The sequence below is a fragment of the Mycteria americana genome, chromosome 16, assembly GCF_035582795.1.
Source record: "Mycteria americana isolate JAX WOST 10 ecotype Jacksonville Zoo and Gardens chromosome 16, USCA_MyAme_1.0, whole genome shotgun sequence".
NCBI lineage: Eukaryota > Metazoa > Chordata > Aves > Ciconiiformes > Ciconiidae > Mycteria > Mycteria americana.
In genome coordinates this window covers 1,438,092-1,459,295 of record NC_134380.1, presented here as the reverse complement: position 1 = coordinate 1,459,295, position 21,204 = coordinate 1,438,092, and the positions used below count along the sequence as shown (strand labels likewise).

The window sequence follows — 21,204 nt, the reverse complement described above, 5'->3', positions numbered from 1 at the left end:
AAGGGAGGATGCCTTGTGCAAACATGGATTTTTTCAGTTGTGTATTTCTTCCTTCTCTTCCAAAGTCCAAGCAGGGACTCACCCTTCAGTCTCCCACTAGGTGCAGCGATGCTGACAGAGAGCCTGCTGGTATGGAAAAGCTCTTTCATTTCAAAGGGGACAGTGTCCTCCTAATGAGGGACACCATCTTTTTGAAATCCAAGTTGTTCATGAGATGGGAAAAACACCATCATCCAGCTCAAACTCCGTCCTTTCCTTCCTGCCCCTCCAAGCAGGATACAAGACATGCAGGGGACCTTGAAGGAATGCACTGGCCAACGTTTCAAAAACTCTCTTAGAAATTCAGCAAACACACATGCTTCTTCCAAAAGAATTATTTGTTACTTTCATCACTGGAAATTTGGATTAGATCAATTATAACAGTGGGAGAAGCAATAGCAGACAGGGTAATCTGTCACCATCTTGCTCTTCTATATCTGAGGAAAAAAATGTCTCCATTTTTCATAAACTCTTTGAAAATGAATACAGAGTGAAGGGAACATCAAATTAACTTCCACATCCATAGACAGAGAAGCAAAGAGATGCTTTGAAAACAAGTTTATTAATGCTGGTATCGAGCTATATTCCTAGATGGGAGCACAGGCTTCCTCAATAAATAGGCAGATAGGAGCTAGAAAATCCCACGAGTGGGGCTGAAAATGGAGAGCTGAAAATACCCGGCAGATGGTGGGACAGGCTTGAGCGACATGATGAAAATAACTTGTACACAACCACAGGTCATCAGGTCGTGCCACTGATGGGGAAAGAACCCGGGGTTCATCAACCATCACATCTCCCAAGCAGAATGGAGTGGAGTTACTGTGATTGTGATTTTTACGTTTTTAATGAGAATCATTTTTCCAGCAGCTAAAATAATTTTAAACCATTCCAGTGATACTTTAAAATGTTGATTTATAACTCCTAAGCTCACTAGCCTGTGCATAAATACAAGCTCAGGCACATGTTGTCTAGAGTGAACCATTCACCATCCGCTCAGTCCCTCCCTTATACAAAATACCAGAGGAAGAACTGGATACAATTTGGGAACTCTCCTCCTACTCTCTTCTGCTCCTTTTCCACCTCCAAATCACTCCACAACAGGCACCTCACAGATGAGCTAATTACCACATCCTGGTTTAATTAAAAATAATAAGCAAATAGAACTTCCGTGGTCCTTTACAGTTTCTTGAACAAGCGTGAAGGGGATGTCCACACCGCTGGGTTCATTAGCACAGCCCAGTGCTGACGCTAAGCCTTGGGCTGGAGTGCTCTCAGGCCTGGCCAGCTCAGAGGATTGGCAGAGGACATCAGGTCTGTCTGCACCCCTCTGCAGAGATCCTTCAGCAAGGTATTTCAAGAAGCATTGCTCCTCTCTGCAGTACAATACCACGTCTGAGGCTTTTTAGTATCTTCACAATGGTGTCGCTCAATATGCAACACGACAAAGTTTTCAGGGCTAGTTCTGCTTTTTATTTCCTTCCCCCCCACCTCAGCCTTAAAAATCACCTACCTTCAGGTCAGGGATCCCATACCCTTTCCTCAAAGTGATCTGGAAAACCTCCAGAGAGCTAATGAAGGCTGCCAGTCTGGTCAGGCTCTGCTTGCCACTTCCACCCACGCCAACCAGAAGAGCGTTTCCTCTGGGGGACTCCAGGATACGGTTGATGCGGCAACTAAATCGAAGAATACAAAATCTCTCATTAATAAGAGTATTTTTCTATTTCTCTGCCCAGTGCTTTTCAATACATATTTTATTCAGTAAGAAATTGTATTCTGAATGGGATGAAAAATGTCAAGCTAAGAGACATGTCAGCAATCAATCTCCATCTCTGCTGAGACCTATACAAAGGATGTACCTGATGAAAAAATAGTTTGGTGGCAATTCAGACTATGTCCAATTTTTTTTCCACCTGCCAAGTCCTGCTGGACAGAACTATTTTAAGATGAAGGCCTGGACATCTTTGCGGGGAGGACAAGGGAAAAAGCACATTACATCGACATGCCAAAACTAAGAACAAAATTCAAGGCTCTGATACATCTCCCCAGGAAAGGTTTCTCTTCACAAAGCATTTAGGGTTCATGTTCAGGTGAAGAGTCCTGCTATGCATTAAAGCATATTCATATATGTCTAGAACAGCATAAAAACATGTCTGGAAAACACAGTCCATGGTTCTTATTTATCCAAACCACCACTACTTAAGAGTGAGATTTTCTCACTCTTAAAAATGAACTTGCCATTATTTCCCAGGTCTGTTCATTTGTCCAGTCTGAGAGTCACATTGTGAACACTGCTGGCCTCCAATTTATTCTCTTTAAGCAATTGCTGACATCCCTACATGACAAAACCCCAAGTCAGGGGGGTCTAGAGGATCCTATCTGTGAAAATCTCACTGTCCTGTGTCTTAAATGTAAGCACCATTCCCCTCTTCACATCATTACCTTTATTCAGCTCACTTAACTGAGTATTTTCCTAGACTTAACCTAATTAATTTTTCAAATAAGACTGCGAGAAATACTGTGCTGCTTTATTACAACTCAAGTATCTTATGATCTACGCTCAGACTCCCACCGATTATGAAATTATATCCAGGAAAAGCAATCCTGTTTGTGTGGAGAGCTTTAGTGTTCCTGATTTCAATTCTGTAGGCTAGCTCTCCCTGAAGATGACAGCATGTGCTCTCTGGGGCTGCATGCGTTGTGAACGTGCACGATGAGCCCTGGATTAGGAGGTGACTGACATGTATCTCCCACTTCCTTACATAAATTAAGTCCTTAACGTTTCCTTTTTTTTTTTTTTTTCCTTTTTTTCTTTTTTTTTTCCTTTTTTTCTTTTTTTTTTTCCCAACTGAAAATTTTCAGCATATTCAAGCTGACATTCATAATCTGTTTGAGATGGAATAAGTTGTGTATTGCAGCAAAATGCAATTTCCAAATGCAGTGAATGAAATCCACCCAGCTCCAGTGAAAATCATGCTGAATACTCAAAGCTCTCTTTCCTGATTATTCACAATATTAACTGGAGGGATAGCGCCAGCTTTTGTTGCAAATCCCAATTTATGTAAAGTGCAAAAGGAGCACAAGATTAACATTACTGTCACCATCCTGCAAGCAATGCAAGCAGAAATGCCTATAGACATCAGGTTGCATATGGCTCATTAATACAAAGGAGTAAATGCCCGTCCTATAAGGGAAAATGTGCCCCAGAGTAGCTGGCACACTACACTGCAAAAGAAACAGGTTGTTGAGCTCTCGGAACAGAAATGGTTAAACATCTCAATAAAAGGAGTAGCACTTTATATGTATTTTTTTAATTTGCATGACAGTGACTGCATTAGGTTGTCAGGTCCAGCAAGAACTGAAATCACGCATGCTGGTGTGCAGCAGGACAGTGGCTTCCTCCTAGCTTAGAGTCACAAATCTGCACCTCTTGACACAATGTTTTCACACAAAATCAGTTAAAACTATGATTTACAGGGCAGGTCCATCTTCTGAAGTGATCTAAGGCCAGATCTGCATTTTAGCACTGAGAAATGAGTCTGTCTCTGCTGGGATTCCCAACAAGCATTTAAATCATATTTGAAAGCTGGAGGTACACCTCACTATCTACACCACAGACATGTAAATAGCTTCATAACTATGAACTGGAGGCTTGCTATTTTCATATAGTCCCACATGTCCAATTTCCAAAGGGAACCCATCTGGCCCTCCAGGCATCTAAATGCAAGCAGGATTTTCAAAGGATCAAAGCAGTTTAAATGCCTCAATCCATTTAAACTAGTAGCCTGAATGCACATAATCCCGCTTTATATACATTCAAATATCTCACTAAGAACCTGTGTAAACATGGCTCTAAACCAGTTATGAAAGCATTTAGGGAAATCCCAGTATAACTAGTTCTGTAGCTGGCTGTCAAGTGAAGACTACAAAGCACTTGAACATTGTCACACACAATCAATGTTCGTGCCATACGCAGAGCATCAAGGGCCAAAGATATCATAACAGCAACCAGATTTGAAAATAACCACCAGCATGCAGTCTCTCCATCTGACAGCCCCAGGCATCCTCATCGTTTCAAAAGCGCCCTCCAAACACCAGCTAGAGAAGCAGCGCAGAATTTGTGCTGGACACGCCACATGGGCAGATGAAGCTTCTGCACACCTCTGCTCCATCAGCTACATCCTCCAGGAAACTCCATGGAAGCAATCCACGCAGATAAATGCTATGATGAGACCATAAAGCCAGAAAGTGCCCTTACACATGACACATGGCGTCCTCAAATAGCACCAGGTTCATGGCAGCATTGACTTCATTGTAGTTGTCCAAGGCTTCCACGAGGATCTGGTTCAACTCCTCCCAGGCTGGAACCGGCCTGTAGCTGGGTTCACTGCTGCCTTTAGCAAAATGGCAATAAACATTCATTCGCTTGGTCTGCTCTAAAGTTTCCTCAATGTCCTGTCAAAGAAAAAAGATATATATATATATGTATATGTTTATAACAAGTATAGGAAAAAACACTGCAGCTCTATGCCGTCTTTCCAAGTAAAGTATGATGTTCCAGCAAATGCCTTTTTATGTCCATATAGTTGCACCTGCATGTTGGAAAAGGGAGAAGAGCAACAAGAGGGAAAGAGGGGGAAAGGAAAAAGCTCCAATACTGACTTCCTTTGCTCTGACAACTTTTTGCAAATCACAGAAACTCAACTCATTACTGTAAGAGAATGTGGCCACAAGAAAAGCCCCGCAGCAATAGCCGTAACACTAGGCTGCTGCATGGACAACGATAACAAGTGGAGGAAAAAGCGCTGTCTGCGCTACTTATCACTTTAGTGATACTTGTGTGATTCATATGGCAGCACTGTTGGGTGATGCCAGGCCTGAAGGAAAGCAGGTCTAGAGCTTTCATTTGAAAGATATTTTGGAAAAAGGGAAGGCGCTAAGGATTTGTGCCTGCATTTCACTTTGCTCCTATCAAGACCGGGGATCTGACCTTTCTGCTTTTGCCACATGAGACTCAAAGCAATTAAATAAAGGAATTTAATTAATTCACAGAGCCCAAATCTCCTCTCCCCAATGCCCTTATGGACTGCGTCATTTACCCCTATTGCAGCATTGGCAGCCCAGAATACAGATGACACAGATTTTGCTCCTGGGCTCCCATCAAGAGCATTGCCCTCCAGGCAAGCGAGAGATGGGCAGACCTTGGGTCAAATTTTGCTTTCCCAAGGAACTCTTCTCCTGTGAGCATGTGCATGATTATCACGGTTATGAACCTCAACACTTACGTCATAGAATTTCTTCACCATCTCCAGCTGGATTTTATCAAAGGTACCATAATCCCTTTCTTCAACCATCTTATCCCGGTACACCCGGTTTGACTCATGCAGGTAGAGCTTCACTAGGTCTTGGGGTTGCTTCAGGCATTCAGGGGTAGAGAATAGAAGGCCCTGTGTAGAGCAGAGACAGTCAGAAAACCCAATCTAGACCCTAAGGGACTAACATCACCCCCAGCATCCAGGCTATCATGCCAGAATGTGGCTGAATCACTCTAAATACAGAGTTATTATAGCAACCCGCAACTGAACCTCTGAATAAGCCCCTACCCAACAGCCTCTGGAGAATATGCCCTTTGTTACCTCCAGTCTCCCAAAGCAGTTTATATACATCATACTCATTTTGATACCCCAAACGGCATCTCCGATGCAGCCTGGCTGGGCTGGTGGTCTGATCTCAGCAGCAAAGAGCACGCAGAGTCAGGCACCAGCCCAGACATGAGGCTTTTTGCATCCCCACACCACACCATGGGTGCTTTGTCAAGAAGAAAAAATAGTTTGGAAATTTTAGTGGTGATGATTTTTTTTTAATCAATTAATTTTAATTAGGTGCATTCTGCTTGCAGGAAATATTAGTTGCCGTCTGCTTATCACAGTATGTTTACCATGAACTCTATTAAAATGCATAAAAGAACTATATTTCAAAGAGGTGTCACCTATAACTAAGCCTATTTACAGCACACAGGCTTTTCAATGGTATGAATTAAATAGACAGCTTTTATTCCTAACATCTAATTATTTATACATAAAATATAAAATTATTTAAAAGCAATGTAAAGCAGTCCTTCTCAGCTCACTGGCCCATGGCTCAAATTGTTTGGGCTTCACATTTGCCGTTACAGCTGCCAAATTGTTATTTTATTTATTTCAGAAAAAAAAATAGTGAGAAGAGCTGACAACTTGAAGAGAGAAAGGTGAAACCCATCAGGTCCTAAACTGAATTAAAAAAAAATAAAAAATCGTTCATTCATTCTAAAGACACCCTGAGACACAAAAGTTGTTGTGTTCTTGATGCCAGCACATGTGAGGCTACCTCAGCGGAGGGAAAATCCACACTTCACGAAACCGTAATCAGTTTATTAAATTAACGGCTGAACATCTCCCCTTTTCTCACTTTGCAAACCCAAGCCCTCCTCGCTCCCCTCAGCAGAGCTACCAGGCTCTTCCATGAGCACAACCAGCTGCATCCCCAAAGAGCGATGAGGATGCTCTGTGTGTGAGGCTGAACTTCCAGGAGATGCCGTAGTGTCTACAGCTGGGACACATGAAGGATGCATGACCGTGGGTCACTGAATCCATGATGGATGTGGTGCCAGCATGCAAAAAGAACCCTCTAAAAAATGGATAATCCCTTGCCCTTTGCCATGTCAACGCAAGTTTTATCCATCTGGCTGTTGAGACCTCAGGTTGTATTTCAGCCAAATCTTTCAGCTTCTCCTCCTCGCCAGAAAGGCCAGAAGCCGGTTAGGAAGCCCTCTCCACCTCACCGAGGCTTTTCTAGGCAACAATATCAAATATCATGACATTGGCGATAAAATAGCAAAACGTCAGAAGAGGCCTTTGCTGAGAGGGGCGGCTGTGCCCATCAGGGTGTGAGGGGATCGCTGCCGCCCCGCCGAGGAGCATGGAGCCGGGCTGCGGGGGAACCACCACCCTCCAGCCAAGACTTAATCAGATCAGGATTTATTACCGGGTAATTCTGAGTGACAAGCTCCTCAGCAGCTTAATAATCACCCCAGGAGATGATGTGTATTTGGCACAGAAACAGGGAATATGCTAATCATCCCAGCAAGACTTGTCTACCGTGTTGTCGTCACGCATCAACATGCCAGCAGAGATGGGCTGTCGCGGCTGACAAGGCAGGACCTGACCTCAGCCAGTTGCTTTGTTTTTTCCCCATGATCTCCATGAAAAGGAGGAGAGCGAAGAGCACCCATGACCCCATCAGCCTGCCAGGGAGTGTGTCCCCTCCCAGCAGGACCTCATGTGCTCTGCACCAACCACAGCTGTGCTGAGGGAAGTCCAGGAGATATTTCTGCTGCCCTTCAGGGCTCTGCAAACAGTGACAAGTATCGGTCAGCTCACGCTTTACTACTTCAGCACACCTGGGCAGTTAGCAGCCCTGGCCTGGGGGAGGGCAATTCCCACCATGGCCCCATTAATGAGTCCTAGCCCACGGCATTACCCCAAACACTGTGTTATCACTATCCTCTGACCAGGAATGGTCTCCAAAAACCATCTAGCACAGCCAAACACTCCAGCCAGCTCTCTTGAGTTGTATCCCCCTGCACGAACATTGGTTCCCCTGAAACCTCAGAAGCCTTCCATGCAAGACCAGCTTCTATGCAATACCATTTGCTTCATCTATAAGTCCAGGTGCTCTAGATTTAATCTGAAGCCACTCACAAATAAAAGGCTCACTCATTTTTTCCACAGTGAGATGCACAGCTCTGGTACTGCTCACAGTATCAAAAAGTCTTACATCACACTGCTAAACAATTTTTGGTAATAGAGCAGCTCTTCAAAGAAGAGCTCTTCAAAGTCAAATGGTCAGATGGCCTAGTGGAGAGAGACATTTAAATTTTTATTTCTCTTTGCACCCTAACATGCTTTCAGGGGCACGTGGGGAGGAGATGCATGCTTCATCTTTACACGGAAATATATTGCACACAGATAGAAACAGGAGAGGCCTTTGCACATACAGGACAATCATGGAAAGTCAAAGACTTTGCATACTGCTACCTAGAACACAATAAAACCTACATGTAGAGGGAAGCTGAATGTTTGGGTTTAAAAAAAAATAAAAATAAAAAGCACCAGAAACATTCAAGCCATTCTGGCAAAACCTGCAAAACTATAACACACGTCCAGAAATCAGGGTCTGAAGCAACGTAACATGAATTCTGGACACTAGGCTTGCTAAGGTGATAATTATTTCCACTTCTGACGCTTTGCATGCTGCAAGGCTCCCTGCCAGCAGGCTGGCTTCCTGCTAGTGCTGCTGTGGGCAACCCAGAGAGCGGAGTGAAGCACCAGGACGCACAGCACAGCTTCCCTTGCCCGCCAGGCTGGGAGGCAAAGTGCATGGGTGAATGTGAAGAGAGCTAACATGCTCCCATGGCTGGCGTGATCAGAAGGTGTCAGAACAGAAAGTCTCTCAGGCATTAAAAGGTAAGAAAAATAAATTACTTTTTCTCTTTGCAGTCTAAATAACATTTAAAATAATAATAACTTGTGCAGTGTAGTGATCTCTTTCCAGCCATCCTGCACTGTTGGTCTAAGCACCCTGCTCACCTCTTTCCTGATGTTAGTCTTGGGGCTCCTGGGGCAGCCTCAGCACTTTGAGGACAGCGATGACATGGAAACAGTGACAAATACAGCATTACTATCAACAGCATTTGGGCCACAAGCCCAGAGTCCTATTTAAAGGTACTGTACCAATTTCAAAATATGCTAATCAGGGTGGATTGACGAGGGGCTCCAGCCACCCCATTGGCACCGCATGCTGCTGTGTCTGCTGCGTGTGATGGAGCAGCCCATAACCAGCTGCTATTAGGAAGAGAAATAGCAGAGGGCAAGACAGAAGGAGGGAGAAACTCTGAAACCAGACTTGCTCAGGTAAGCAGATCCCAACCAAGCCCAAGGCTAAGTCACGTCAAACAACTGTGCCCGCCCAAGGAACAAAACGGAGGTGCTGCCGTCCCTGCACCAGTCTTGCAGCCGCTGCTGTCCCCCCTCTCCAGCCACACACCGGCAGGCAAGGCAATGCACAAGATGCATTTTGGGGTTTGCAAGCCTGAAATTTGCGGGGTTCTGTAGCCAGTTCAACCACAGGTAAACACAAAAATGCCTCCCCATGCAAAGGAGCATGAAGTCTGCTGGGTGCTAAAGCCCGCATGGAGGCGAAGGCACGCCAGAGCCACTGCTATCACCTCACTGTCAGAAAGAGAGAAAGGCTGTTCCTCCTCAACTGCTGCAGATCTTAATGCAACATGCTGCTTGAAAATCTTGTTAGAAATGGGAATAAAAAGCAAAATACAAACCTGCTGAGTCTGTGATTATTATTTTACAGAGATGACAGATATAATTTAGAGCATAATACCATGGTAACCCTTTCAGACGGAAAGAAAGACAGCAACAGGGCTTTCTCTGGTGTGAGCCAGCAGGGAATATATTTTTAAAAAGCATAATCCACAACTCTGTCACTGCAGAGACCTGCCTTCTTTAATCAAGTGTAAATTGCCTGGAGCGTACCAATCAATTTAACTTTGCTGTGCATGGTGGGACCCAGGGGCATGAAAAGGTGCCATAGAAATGCAAGGCAAAGCAGTGTCAGACTTTAACCACAGATAGGACCTGCTACAGAGGGAAAGTAACAGATAACACCTTCTGATGAGCCCAAAGGATTATAAAGGACTGAAGGGTGACCTTGCCCCTGCAACAGTAACATCAGTAAGTGATATAGTCCAAGGACAAGGAACCACGGCTGCCATTCCTGCAGATCTTGCCTAATCCTGCTCCAACCCCTTCTTGCCCATCATCCTAGACTCTGGTTTCTACCCTCTCCTCACCCTGAACATTTCCAGCAATATGTGACAGCAAATTTAAACTGTTTATTACAGACAGGTTTTACAGTACTTGCTGAGCCTTCTGTAACCATACAAAACCAGGCCGTGAGCCCAGGGGGTTGAAGATGATCATGGATTTTGAGGCTCCTTGTTATTCTTTTTCAAAATCAGAAAGGAGCATCCTTCAATCCAGACCCTAAGTGGGTTTCCAGGTCAGCAGTGACCTGAATGTGGTTGTGTGTTCATCAGAGAAACCATGGTCAGTGCTGGCTTCCTTCTCCCCTTCGTTCCCCTTCTTCACCCACAGCCCTTCTGCCAGTCCCTACCCCCCCGGAGACTTGTGTTCCCCTTTGGGGAGCCAGCCCCTCCATGGTGGGCATACACACATTACCCTGGTGCCACACAGGAGAGAGACCAGCTTATTTCCATGTGAGAGCCTAAAACAAAGTTCCAGCCTATGGCTCTTAGCCAGCTGATGCCAGAGCAGCAGTGGCACCACTGAGTACACTGCTGAGGCATTTAGGGTTGTCCTGCTGAAGGTGAAGTCCAGAGGCAAAAATCAAGTGAGAAAAGTGGATAAAATCATCGTTGTGTAGGAATACGTGGGATTTCCCACGATCTTCCCATGCCAACACAACTAGATGGTTCACTTCAGGGGACAACTATGTTGTAGTAGTCACTTTATCATTAGTATCAAGGCTTGCTGAAGTCTTAGGCCCCAAGAACTTTCACCTAGACCCACCGACCGTGCACTGAACTTTTACTTGGCTACATGAAGGAAGGCCCCCGAAACTGGTGCAAACCAGAAAGATAAGGAGGCTTCAACCTTAGCAGAAGCTGCAATCTTAGAGATAAGAGAAGAATCGGCCTGCCTAGAGACAATGAAAGGGCCCAATGAAGAACGGGAAGACCCCAGACCCTGATACTGCTATTGGTCTGAACTGCCTCCTGAGGGGAGGGGAATTTAGATTCTAAGGGTATAATTACCCAGAGATCTCTTTGTTCTGGGTCCCTCTCCGGAGGCACCCAGCTCGAGCTGTTTTCACCACTGTACCAATAAATTCATCTGGCGTACGTCGTATCGGAGACTCTGCTTCAGGAAACCTGGGGTCGAGCCAGAGGGGAGAGGAAGCGCCCGAGGGTGAGCATGTGTGTGAGCAAGGAGTCACGTGTGGGGCACCCGTCAGCTCCGTGGAGCTGCCCGCCACGATGGGACTCCGGTCCTAGCAGTTAAAGTCTCGGGTGGTGGGTGTGCCGCTCCCTGAATGGTGTGTGAGTGCTCGGGCAGCAGCTTCTCCTTTAACACCTATTCTACAGCCAAGGGAGCCTCGACAGCAACACAGCTCAAGCAGTTCAGACGAGACACCCACACGGGGCAGGCAGATACAACATAGGAAGACACCTGTGTCCTTGTACAGCTGCTGGAGCCCAGGTGGGATGTCCTGACAAGTTTCAAAAAGCACTAGACACCCACACGTAGGCAACAGAGTGAAACCACACACCTGAATCTGAGCATCTTAATCCGGAGCCAAATCCCACCTTAGACCTGCAAAGTGCCGGTGTCTGACAACAGGACAGTCACCTCAGACTCCTTTCACCTCCAGTCAAGGAGGTGCTTCAGAAACACAGTTCTCTGAGCTCTTCTCCGTGTTTCCATGAGGATGAGCTGAACTTGAACTACATACAGAAATGCCCGTTTTTCTCTGCTGAAGGAGAGAGCATGACTAGCCAGGCAAAAAGGAATCCCACTAAAGATGCTCAGATCCCCAGAGATGATCATTCCAATTAGTCAGGACAAACATGAACAGTGCTTGACAAAGTCAGCCCACTGCTGCCAGTCGAGCCTTCAGTCCTTGGGTTTATGGGTTGCTCTTTTTTCCCTTGGTTTCACCAACACCTTTATTTTGTCTAGACAAATCTCTCTGGCATTTTGCTGTCGTTTGACTTGAACACCTTCTGAAGGCACCTTCAGCTGAACCCTCACACCAAGCAACACAAGACATCAGCCTGATCAGCTCAGGCCCGGTGGCAATGGGTATTGGGTGCAGAAGGACAAACATGAAAGCAGTAAGTTCCCATATCTGTCTGCTGAAAGGAGTTACTGCTGACTTGCTTTGGGGCCGTCTTCCTTGTTCTGCACAACACTCACATGCATACCAGGTCCAAACTCATTCATTCTTCATTAGCTAAAGCAATTAAGATACAGGTTCGTGGAGTGTTCTGTAATGAGACAATGAGCACAGGACTCCTCGTCATAAGAGCTGTCAGGAAGTTTTGACAAAGGAACTCAAGCTGGGCTTGTAAAGCCCTACTTAAATGCTTAGTATTAATATCTAAGATGGTATGATAACACCAGAGCCACTGGACAGATTGCCAATGGAGCCATTGTTAATGACCTGTGCGGAGCCAGCAGTATCACAGTACAGAGGCAGCAAGTCCAGGGGCTGGCTCCTCCACAGCTGCAGTTTGCATCCAGTTTGTGCCTTTAACAGTTTCCACTGGCTGCTTGTATAATTACAGAATAGCTGGTATAACAGCAGTCCCCAAATGCCTTTTATATATGCAGCTATTATGCACTCGGTGTTTGATTGTTTGTCTGGGATTAAAAGGAATTTGAAAAAGGCATTATGCACCGATCTACAAGCCTTACATCCACCGATTCTCCATCTTCCCACAGGCCCTGGCAACTCAGATGGCCCTGCTTTTTGGGTTTTTTTTGTTTGGTTGGTTTGTTTTGTTTCCCTCCTTTTTTTTAATTCTTTCTTTTTCCCAGATGCTATCACATCAAGCATCGTAAAAGAACATGGACCAGATGGATGGACTGTAAGGTAGGTGGAGAGCCAGCTGGACCACCAGGCTCAACGTTCTAACTGGAGGCCAACTACCTACCAGCGGTGTTCCTCAGGGGTTGGTACCAGGGCAGTATTGTTTAATGCCTTCCTCCATGACCCGGGCAGTGCACTCTCAGCAGGTCTGCAGATGATGCTGACCAAGCAGGAAGGTTATTACACCAAAGGGAGGGACCTTGACAGGCTGGAGAAAAGCTGTGTGAGGCTCAATTCACTTTTGGGTCCCCCAGTACAAGAAAGACATTGACATACAGGAGCAAGTTCAACGGAGGCCACCAAGACTGTAAAATGGCAGAGCACAAGACGTGCAAGGAAAGGCTGAGACAAATGGGTTTTTTCAGCCCGGGGAAAAGGTGAAGGGGACTCTTACTGCTGTCTACAACTACCTACTGGAGATTTATAGAGAAGACTGAGCCAAATTTTTTTTAGAGGTGCATAGCAAAAGGACAAGAGGCAACAAACACAAATTGCAGCAAGGGAAATTCCAAATTAAATAAAAATGTATAAACTTCACCATAGAGTGGATTTAGCAGTGCAATAATGGCCAGGGAGGCTATGGGAACTCCAGCCTTCGAAACATTCAAAACTTGTCTGATCAGCCTGACCTAACTTTGCTTGAGCAGGGGGCTGGACAAGAGAGCTCAAGTTAAATTATGAATATACGAAGATGTAACGAATGCAACACAATGAAATGCATTCCCAGAGTCCAGAGCTTCTTTCACACTCAATTTCAGGAAGAAAATTGTGTTCCAGCAGAGCTAAACAGGAAGTCAATTTTTCTGCTGAGGAAGAGGGCATGACTAGCGAGGCAAAAAGGAATCCCACTAAAGATGCTCAGATCCAGGAACAGGAAGTCAGATCTCAAAAACCCAAGAATATTTAAGGTAAGGAATAATCAAGAACCAATAGCAAAAGGTAAGGAAGGATTTCAAGAAAAATTGAACCAAAATTTAAATAACCATTATGAGCCCAAGGAGCCAGACTCCCCTACTCCTGCAGCCATGTGATAAATGAAAAGCCATCTGAGCTCCTGTCACTGCTCCTACCTCTGGCCCAGCACCTAAATCTGGTAGGACATTTTCTAATATCCCACAACCTTAGCACCTTTCAAGCAGACTCCAGTTAAAATTAAAGCTTCCCATTGAAATGCTTCTTTTCTCTCTCTCTGCCTTTCAAAGCACAGATTAACTAGAAGCCAGGATTTAACATGACTCACATCTAACGTCAAAGGCTGCTGATGTTTAGCTGAGCACAAGTGACAGGTCTGATTCCTTCTTGACACAATGGAGTTATTAACTTTTTCAAGGTCCTGTTCTTGGGTTTCCCATTGCCTGTCATTACTTCAACTCCTGTCTGATGGACCAAACCACAAGGCACTGAAAGTTCAGTGCCTGCTTTGTAAAACAGACGTTAATAAGGACAGCAACAAATTACAAACTGAGGTTTTACAACAGGTTATGGTATTTCAAACCTCTTGATTTGGCTGCTGAGAACTTTCCCAAACTTTATTATTCAGCCTTAATCTCTGAAAGCCTCTTTGAGCAGTAATATCTACGGCTTCGAGCATGAGATTTCTGGGAAAAAAAAAAAATATCTCCCCTGTTGGATGAAAACATTTCTTAAGCTGAACAACTTCCCCTTGGTACAGAACTGGCTCCAGTGGTAATTCAGTTTCAGCAATTAAGTCAAAGCTGGTTTTGATTTGTTTATCAACTCTTTAAATGCCATCCTTCATGCACATGTTGAGTACTTGACCATCGAGAAGTTAAGAGACGTGCCAGTATAGGCCAACAGGCTGTAGTGGCTCTAGGCAGAGCAGTAAACTAGTCACTGCTCTCCTATACAGTAAACTAGTCAGTTTATAGTCTCCTATACAGTAAACTAGTCTCCTAGCAGTAAACTAGTCACTGCCCGCTAAGTATCCACCACCTGCTTCAGCGCAATAAAATAATTTCCCTGTGTGGTGGAGCAGTGCCATTAATCCCCACATTTACTTATGTGGAACTGAGGCTCACAAAGACAAGCCCAGCTCCATCACACTCACCAACAGTCATTTAATTAAATGCTGAAGTCAGGAGCCCAAAGCTCCCTTCAGCTGGTTCCCTTCCCTCCAGAAGGCTCCCTTCCCTCCCTTCCCTTTTACAGACAGAGGGCATTTCAACCCACCCAAAACCTGCACCTCCTTCTGGAGCTATTCATTGCTCCCCATTGACCACAGGAGGCTGGAAAGTAAATAAGCTTCTAACCGATGTTCCTCAAAGCCATGGGTGATGGCTCTGGAATCCATCCAAAACCAGTCAGGAATTAGGCAACAGCCCGAGGTCAGCCCCTTTACTCAGGGGACACACATACTGTGTCATTGCTAGGTGGGAGACTGCATTTTGCTCACCAAGGCTAGCTGGGCCAGGGGAACACATGTCCACAGCCTCCCATGGCCTCGGAACAAGCTCCAAGTGCCACAGGACAGCAACTGCACTTACCTGGAAGATATTGGAGAAGTCTCTCAGGTTGAAAACGTAGTGGAACTTGATAGCTGTTGGCAGGAAAGTAGCAGCTACTTTCTGATGCAGTCCCAGGGCCAGGGCAATCAGCTGCTGAGCTGATTTTTGCACAGCCCCTGAGAAATTCCCACTCATCAGGTGCTGCGTTAAAATGGTGCTGTAGATCCTGGACAAGGCATCCTGACCAGGGGTGGAGAGCGCGAAGACGCAGAAGTGACGCTGAGGAAGAGAAAGGAAGACATGGAAAGGTCAGAGAGATGGGCAACCACCTCTCAAGCAAAATGCCCTTGGGGACTTGATGCGATTGGACACAGTTCTATCTCATCTCATCTAGGCTGCCTTCCCCATGAAAGGATGGACCAGATGATCTTTCGAGGTCCCTTCCAACCTGGGGTGCTCTATGATTCTATGACTTGCGGTCCACCTGAACAAGGCTATTAACCTCTTCCCATTTCCCAGCAGAGGACAGTTGGCAAGCGACATTCTGCTCACTAAACAAGCGATTTTCAACTGCATTTCGCAGCTGCTATGCTGGAAGTTCAGTCCATTGAAGAGCTGAAGGGCTCTGAAGGTCCCACCGACCTCTGATGAAGCCCAGTCGCTGTCTGTGTCAGGAACAGACCCTGGAAGGTGCCATCTCCCAGAAGACCCCTTTATCGATTTGGAACTTGCAAAGACGGAGGAGATGCCCATTTCCAGCCATGGGATGCTTCTTTTTAACACAACGGAGTTCCTTGCTAAAGAGGAGCCAGGGCCTGGGCTGACTCTTGTCACGAGGTTTCTCTGTGAGGGGATCAGTTTTGCTCTCCAGTATCCAGGCTCCCCAAAGCTGGCAGGTCCCTGCCTGCAGTGCTATGAGCAGGACCTGCCCCTGCAGCAGCCGCCCCAGCGAGTTACAGCTGCTCTTGCATGGGCACCCATTTCTCAGGGTATTTCTCCACTACTGCTCACGTGCCAAGCTTCTCCTCCCGTGGCATGGCAAACACCCGCCACGCAGCTGGGAAGGGCACTGCCCCTCTGGCTGCCATTTGTCCCCCTCAGATGCCAACAGGACCTGCTCAGTGGTTTTGATCCACAGGGAACAGCCTCTGACCAGGCTCTGCCACTCCTCATGCCTTGCAGAAAAGGGTACGTAACCTCAGAGCTGATCATAACCAGCTCTGTGATCCAGGTCGGGCCTCACAGCTCCCAAAAATCAAGCCCTGAGGTTTAAGATCTCTTCCCAAATCTGTACTTCTGTTACCTTCAGCACTTGTACTGTTTTGAGGGGGTTTTGGTTTTGTTTGTTTGAGTTTCCCCCCCACACCTCCTTTTAATGGGAATACACTGCCAGCTCCATCAGGAAATTTTAGAAACAACAAGGCTTTAATGAACTATGTTCCAGAGGCAAATATGAGCTAAATGAAGGCAAAATCTGTCTGTATGAACCAGAAGGCTGTCCTAAAAGTAGGTGTTAAGCTGGCTGGCAACTTGTGACTTCTTCCTCCGACTGAGCAGCAGAATGTGAGGAAAAACAAACAAGGGAATAAGGGAGCAAGTCTGCTGTTTCACCATTAGGAATTACAATCGCTCGACAGATTCATGCCATTTCTACTGATAAAATGACAGCAGGATCTGCCAGTAGTTTTCCGCTGGCCTCACGCTTGAATTATCTACCCAAAAATAAAATCAGCGATCTGCCTGCTATTGTGCAAGAGCTTTACCTGCAGACGCGGGTTGATGGTGAAACTCCCCGCAGTCGGGTTCATGCACGACACATACTGCACATTCGTGATCTCCTTCAGCGAGAGCTTGGTCCTGTCATACCTTTGGGCAAAACAAAAGCAGTGGCACGGTGACTGCAGCCTGCGAGCAACAGCTGCTGCGTCTCCCCTGGCTCCTGTCCGTGGGCTGCCCATGTCCAGTTACCTTCAGTGGGGTCAAATTCTGCATCTCGCCAAGGCAGGGCCCAGGCTTGCCTGCCTGCCTGTGCATGGCCTGGCACACACGAGTCCTGCTCTTGGTGGAAATTTTTCAGCTTCAACAACCTGTAGCTAATATTTCTGTAAGCTAGTAACAAGCACTGAGCAAAGCCCACAGGTTGTACCAGTCGCTTGCATGGAAACTGTAGAAAATTGCAAGAGTGCATCGGGTTCGAGCCAGCCTGGGACAAGGGCAAGCAGGCTGCCTGCTGCCAGATGCAGCTGCCCACCCTCTGCCTGCATGGGAAGGATGGGGAGTCTGCTGACAGAGCCAGGGGTGCAGCCCCAGGAGCAGCGCTGGCAGGGTTACTACCAGGGCCAAGGCAGCCCAAGCGTTGCAGCGAGCTTTGCCCGTCTCACTCCTCAACATCCCTGGAGCGAGCTGCAGCCCCACTGGGCTGCGAGAGGGGACAGCGAGTTTGCAACACCCCGGTGGGTGCTGCCGAGAGCGCGGGCAGAAAGCCTGGACGTGCCTGGGAGGGGACACGCGGCATGCCGCGTCTCCCTGTGCCTCCAATGCTTCCATGCAACCAGCAGAGCCCTCTTTCTACCCAGCTTCCCAACATCCACAGCCCAAAATTTCTGCCTCTCCTCCACTGTCTCCATACTTGGGAAGCTTTTGGCCAAGCTCAGGCACGCATGCAGCCGAGGAGAATGGAAATTGCTATGAATACCTGCCCTGTATTCCCCATGGGGAGAGCTGCAAATATTGCTGTCCCACACAATGTTGCTGGCTACGGTGTAGAATGCACCAATCTCCTTCCAAAACAGTGTCACTGCTTTTCCTTCAAATTACCTCTGCCTAGAAAATGCTTGTTTGCTGCTGCCTGACTGAAAACAATATTAGGTGCTCACAGTAGGGGAGGTTCATCCCAGCTGAGGCCAAATCCACGGCCTTCCTCCATATCGCAGGGCATCGAGGCTAAGCATCGCGCTCCCCTTGCAAGCTTTGCCCTGGGATCACAGTCACAAGCTGCAGCAAGAGCAGAGCAAAGCTCCTCTCAACCAGGCTATGAGCAAGTGAGTTTGTTTGCTGGGGACAGGGGAAACCCCGAGGGTGCACAACACTTGGTTTACCCAGAGCCATCTCCAGCCCAGCCCAGGCAGATGCGACGGCAGACACGGAACGGGAAGGGGGAAGCGCTCTTTGACCTCCTCTCAAACCCCATCCTCAACACTGGAGCTGAACAAAAAGCTCTTGGATGACCAAGCCCAAGCAGCGTCCTACCAGTGGCCGTAGTCCAGGTGCTGCCTGATCAGCGTATGGGGCTGCACTGTGCCGTAAGCGTCCACTTCAGGCATGTTCAGATCATCGATGAAGTAGATAAGCTTCTTGGTACCCGGAGGGCCATAATTTCTGCCAGCCTTTTTTTCCAGAGGCTTCTCCAGCACACCTGTATGGAGGCAGAGGTGCAAAGCTAAGCTACCAGGTGGGCTTATTGCTGCAAAATAAAAATTATTTCTCAACCCAGCTCGATGTTGTGCTCTGTGTAGCTACAGCAGCCCCAGAAGGAGCTGAGCCATGCATGGGACAAGCAGGGCTCATCTCTCAGCACAAGGGGAAGCTCCTGGCCCCCTCCAGCTGGCATCTGGGCTGTTTATTGCTTTTTGGGGAGGAAGAGTTGGTCTCGGCACAGGATGCTGCTCACCAGCAGGACGGTGGCTGTCCCCGAGATGTGGCTATAGAGCAGCGGGGAGCCCCGCACGGGGATGGCAGGGACCCTTGGGCAGCTCTTCGGTCTGACTCGACCCAAATCAGAAAGCTCTCAATTCCTCCTTTCAAACAAAACATGGCAAAACTAAGTCTCCTACAAAACAGGTCTACTTCAGACCAAACAAAAGCTTTTCATGCGAGATAAAGCCTTTTGAATCCCTTCTGCGTAATTTTTTAAATGAAATCTTGCTTGATGAGGTTATTTGGATCATTACAACAGAGCAGTGAATACCCTCTGCTGCCTGCCCCAGCTACACCGTGACCACGCCATTAACACGGGCATAGTGGCTGGGCACTGGGAGGGAAAAAAGGAGATGCTGTAGGCACAGAAGCCCATGGGCAAAGCTGATCTTGTGAGTGTAGATGCATGTTACCCCCGTTAGACAGAAGTAATAAATAATTTTGAGGCCAAATTCCTGGACATCTTCAGGACAAACAAAATAATATTTTTCATTTAAAAGCACCAAATATCCACAAGTTTCCTGACTCCCATGCATGATTTTAAGTAGGGTCATGCATGAGCAAGGGAAAGCACGGAGAGAAAAGTTTCTCATTTCAAAGCTTTGGAAGATTTTAATTTGTTTTAGCAGAAGGCTGAGCTCCATGTGTTGCTCCAGGCTATAAAAGTTGTGGGGAATATTTATAATGCTGGGCTGATATTTAATAAAAATCACCCCACGTTGCTGCACATCATGTTTTATAGGTTATTGATTCCTTTGATTGCAATCCAAGCAACCTTTACTGACTCGGTAAGTGGAAAAGCAAACAGAAGCAGCTCTCCTCTGCCCACATCCTGGGATGGGGTTTCTGCCGTGTGCTTACCTGGAGAGCACCCTCAGTCTCAGGGGCTCACTGCTCTCCTGAAGATGGAGGCAGAATTTGTTTCATTTACCCAGTTTTGGGTTGTCAACAGACCTAATAAGGTGCTGTATAGCAGCATGGTAAGTAGCAATTCTTCGTAATTAGGGAAGACTGGCAAATGTAAATGGGACTGGGAATTTTTATAAAAACCTCCTTGTGAAAATGTACACTTAAGCCATTCATTATCATGTGCAAAAGTTATTAAGGAAGATTTATATTCTGTTTTTTTCAGACCACAAATCTTTTAAAACACCATTTTTTTTTACTGCTTCGGTGCATTGCAGACAGCTTGTCTTTCCCACTACTCAAAATTCAGCTGATTTCTTGTCATAGACAGTTGCTGCACAAAGGAATGAATTGTGCTAGGAAAAATGATGAATCTTCCTCAGTGGAGTCTCTCTCCCCCTTCAATAAAACCACAATATTTGAAATTTCTGGTCGCAAGTTAAATTAAGTGTTTCAAATAAGCATTTAATTTAAATTTAATTAGTCCTTCATTAACATATAAAATCAGCCCTTTTTGAGGTTAAACAAGTATGCAGGAGATTCATCACATTGAAATGCAATTACTGGGGATCAAGTGACATGTTCGTGAAAGTTGCATTTTAATTCAAAGCTATATCTCACAATAATAATAAAGGGTCCAGGTCTCTGCCTCTGAGATCCTGACATACTCAAATTAGCACCTGAAAGAAACAGTCGCTGCACATGAGACTTAGCAAGTGCGACTCCTCTTGCCTGCTGGCTGTTGATCAAGAAGGGGGAAAAAACCCCAAACCAAAAAAACATTAATTGCAATTTTCTCAAGGCAGACCTGGAGTGGGAAGGTGCTGAATGACAGGAGCAGGACAGGAGCGTGTGGAAGCCAGGGCTACACCTGATGAAGGAGCAAGGAGGAGCAGAGGTCCAAGAGGACACCAAGCAGAGGGAGCAGCAGAGCAGGGCAATGGGCTGAGAGCAACAAGTGCCACAGAGAGTGGCACTCGGTCACAATACACCAAAGAAAACCCCCAAACTGGCCCCAGCCTTGGGCAGAGAGGGTGTCTGGCTCCTTTTAATCCCTATGCACGTGGCACTTCCATAAGCCACAGGGCCCGCAAGGACGATTTGAACCACATGGCTGTTCTTCCCCTAAAGGGCGCACTCTCTGCACCTTATAAATCTCTGTGCCAACAGGCACCTTGTCTAAGAAATTACTGGCTTTCACGTTGTTAAGTAAAAAAAAAAAACCACCCTCCAAAACTGCTTTGTATCCATGTTTTATAAATTTAAAGAGGTACCTTTTTTTGCTGAGCAAAAAAAAAAGCAGCCACCTGACAAGCTACACAAAAAGGGAGAAATTAACTCTAAAAAATGAGCAGTAGGGAACCGGGCCAAGCAG

At 46.4% G+C, this 21,204-nt stretch overlaps 1 protein-coding gene across 1 annotated transcript; it reads right to left on the bottom strand.

The window, feature by feature from the left end:
• Positions 1 to 670: 670 nt before the first annotated feature.
• On the bottom strand, positions 671 to 20,941 carry LOC142417964 (dynein axonemal heavy chain 9-like). Its single transcript, XM_075519179.1, has 9 exons — positions 20,893 to 20,941; positions 18,477 to 18,642; positions 16,991 to 17,093; positions 15,267 to 15,506; positions 5,322 to 5,483; positions 4,295 to 4,491; positions 1,550 to 1,712; positions 1,220 to 1,324; positions 671 to 793 (listed from the first exon to the last, which is right to left on the bottom strand). The coding sequence occupies exons 1-9, from the start codon at positions 20,939 to 20,941 to the stop codon at positions 671 to 673; spliced, it is 1,308 nt and encodes a 435-aa protein (XP_075375294.1).
• Positions 20,942 to 21,204: the final 263 nt, after the last annotated feature.

Excerpts from the sequence above, each read along its gene's own strand:
- LOC142417964 (XM_075519179.1), bottom strand. The coding sequence starts at position 20,941 with ATGTGGTTCAAATCGTCCTTGCGGGCCCTGTGGCTTATGGAAGTGCCA. Across the intron at positions 4,492-5,321 it reads TGGTGAAGAAATTCTATGAC|GACATTGAGGAAACTTTAGA; the intron begins GTAAGTGTTGAG and ends TTTCTTTGACAG. Across the intron at positions 794-1,219 it reads TCACGCTTGTTCAAGAAACT|TGGCACGACCTGATGACCTG; the intron begins GTAAAGGACCAC and ends TTTCCCCATCAG.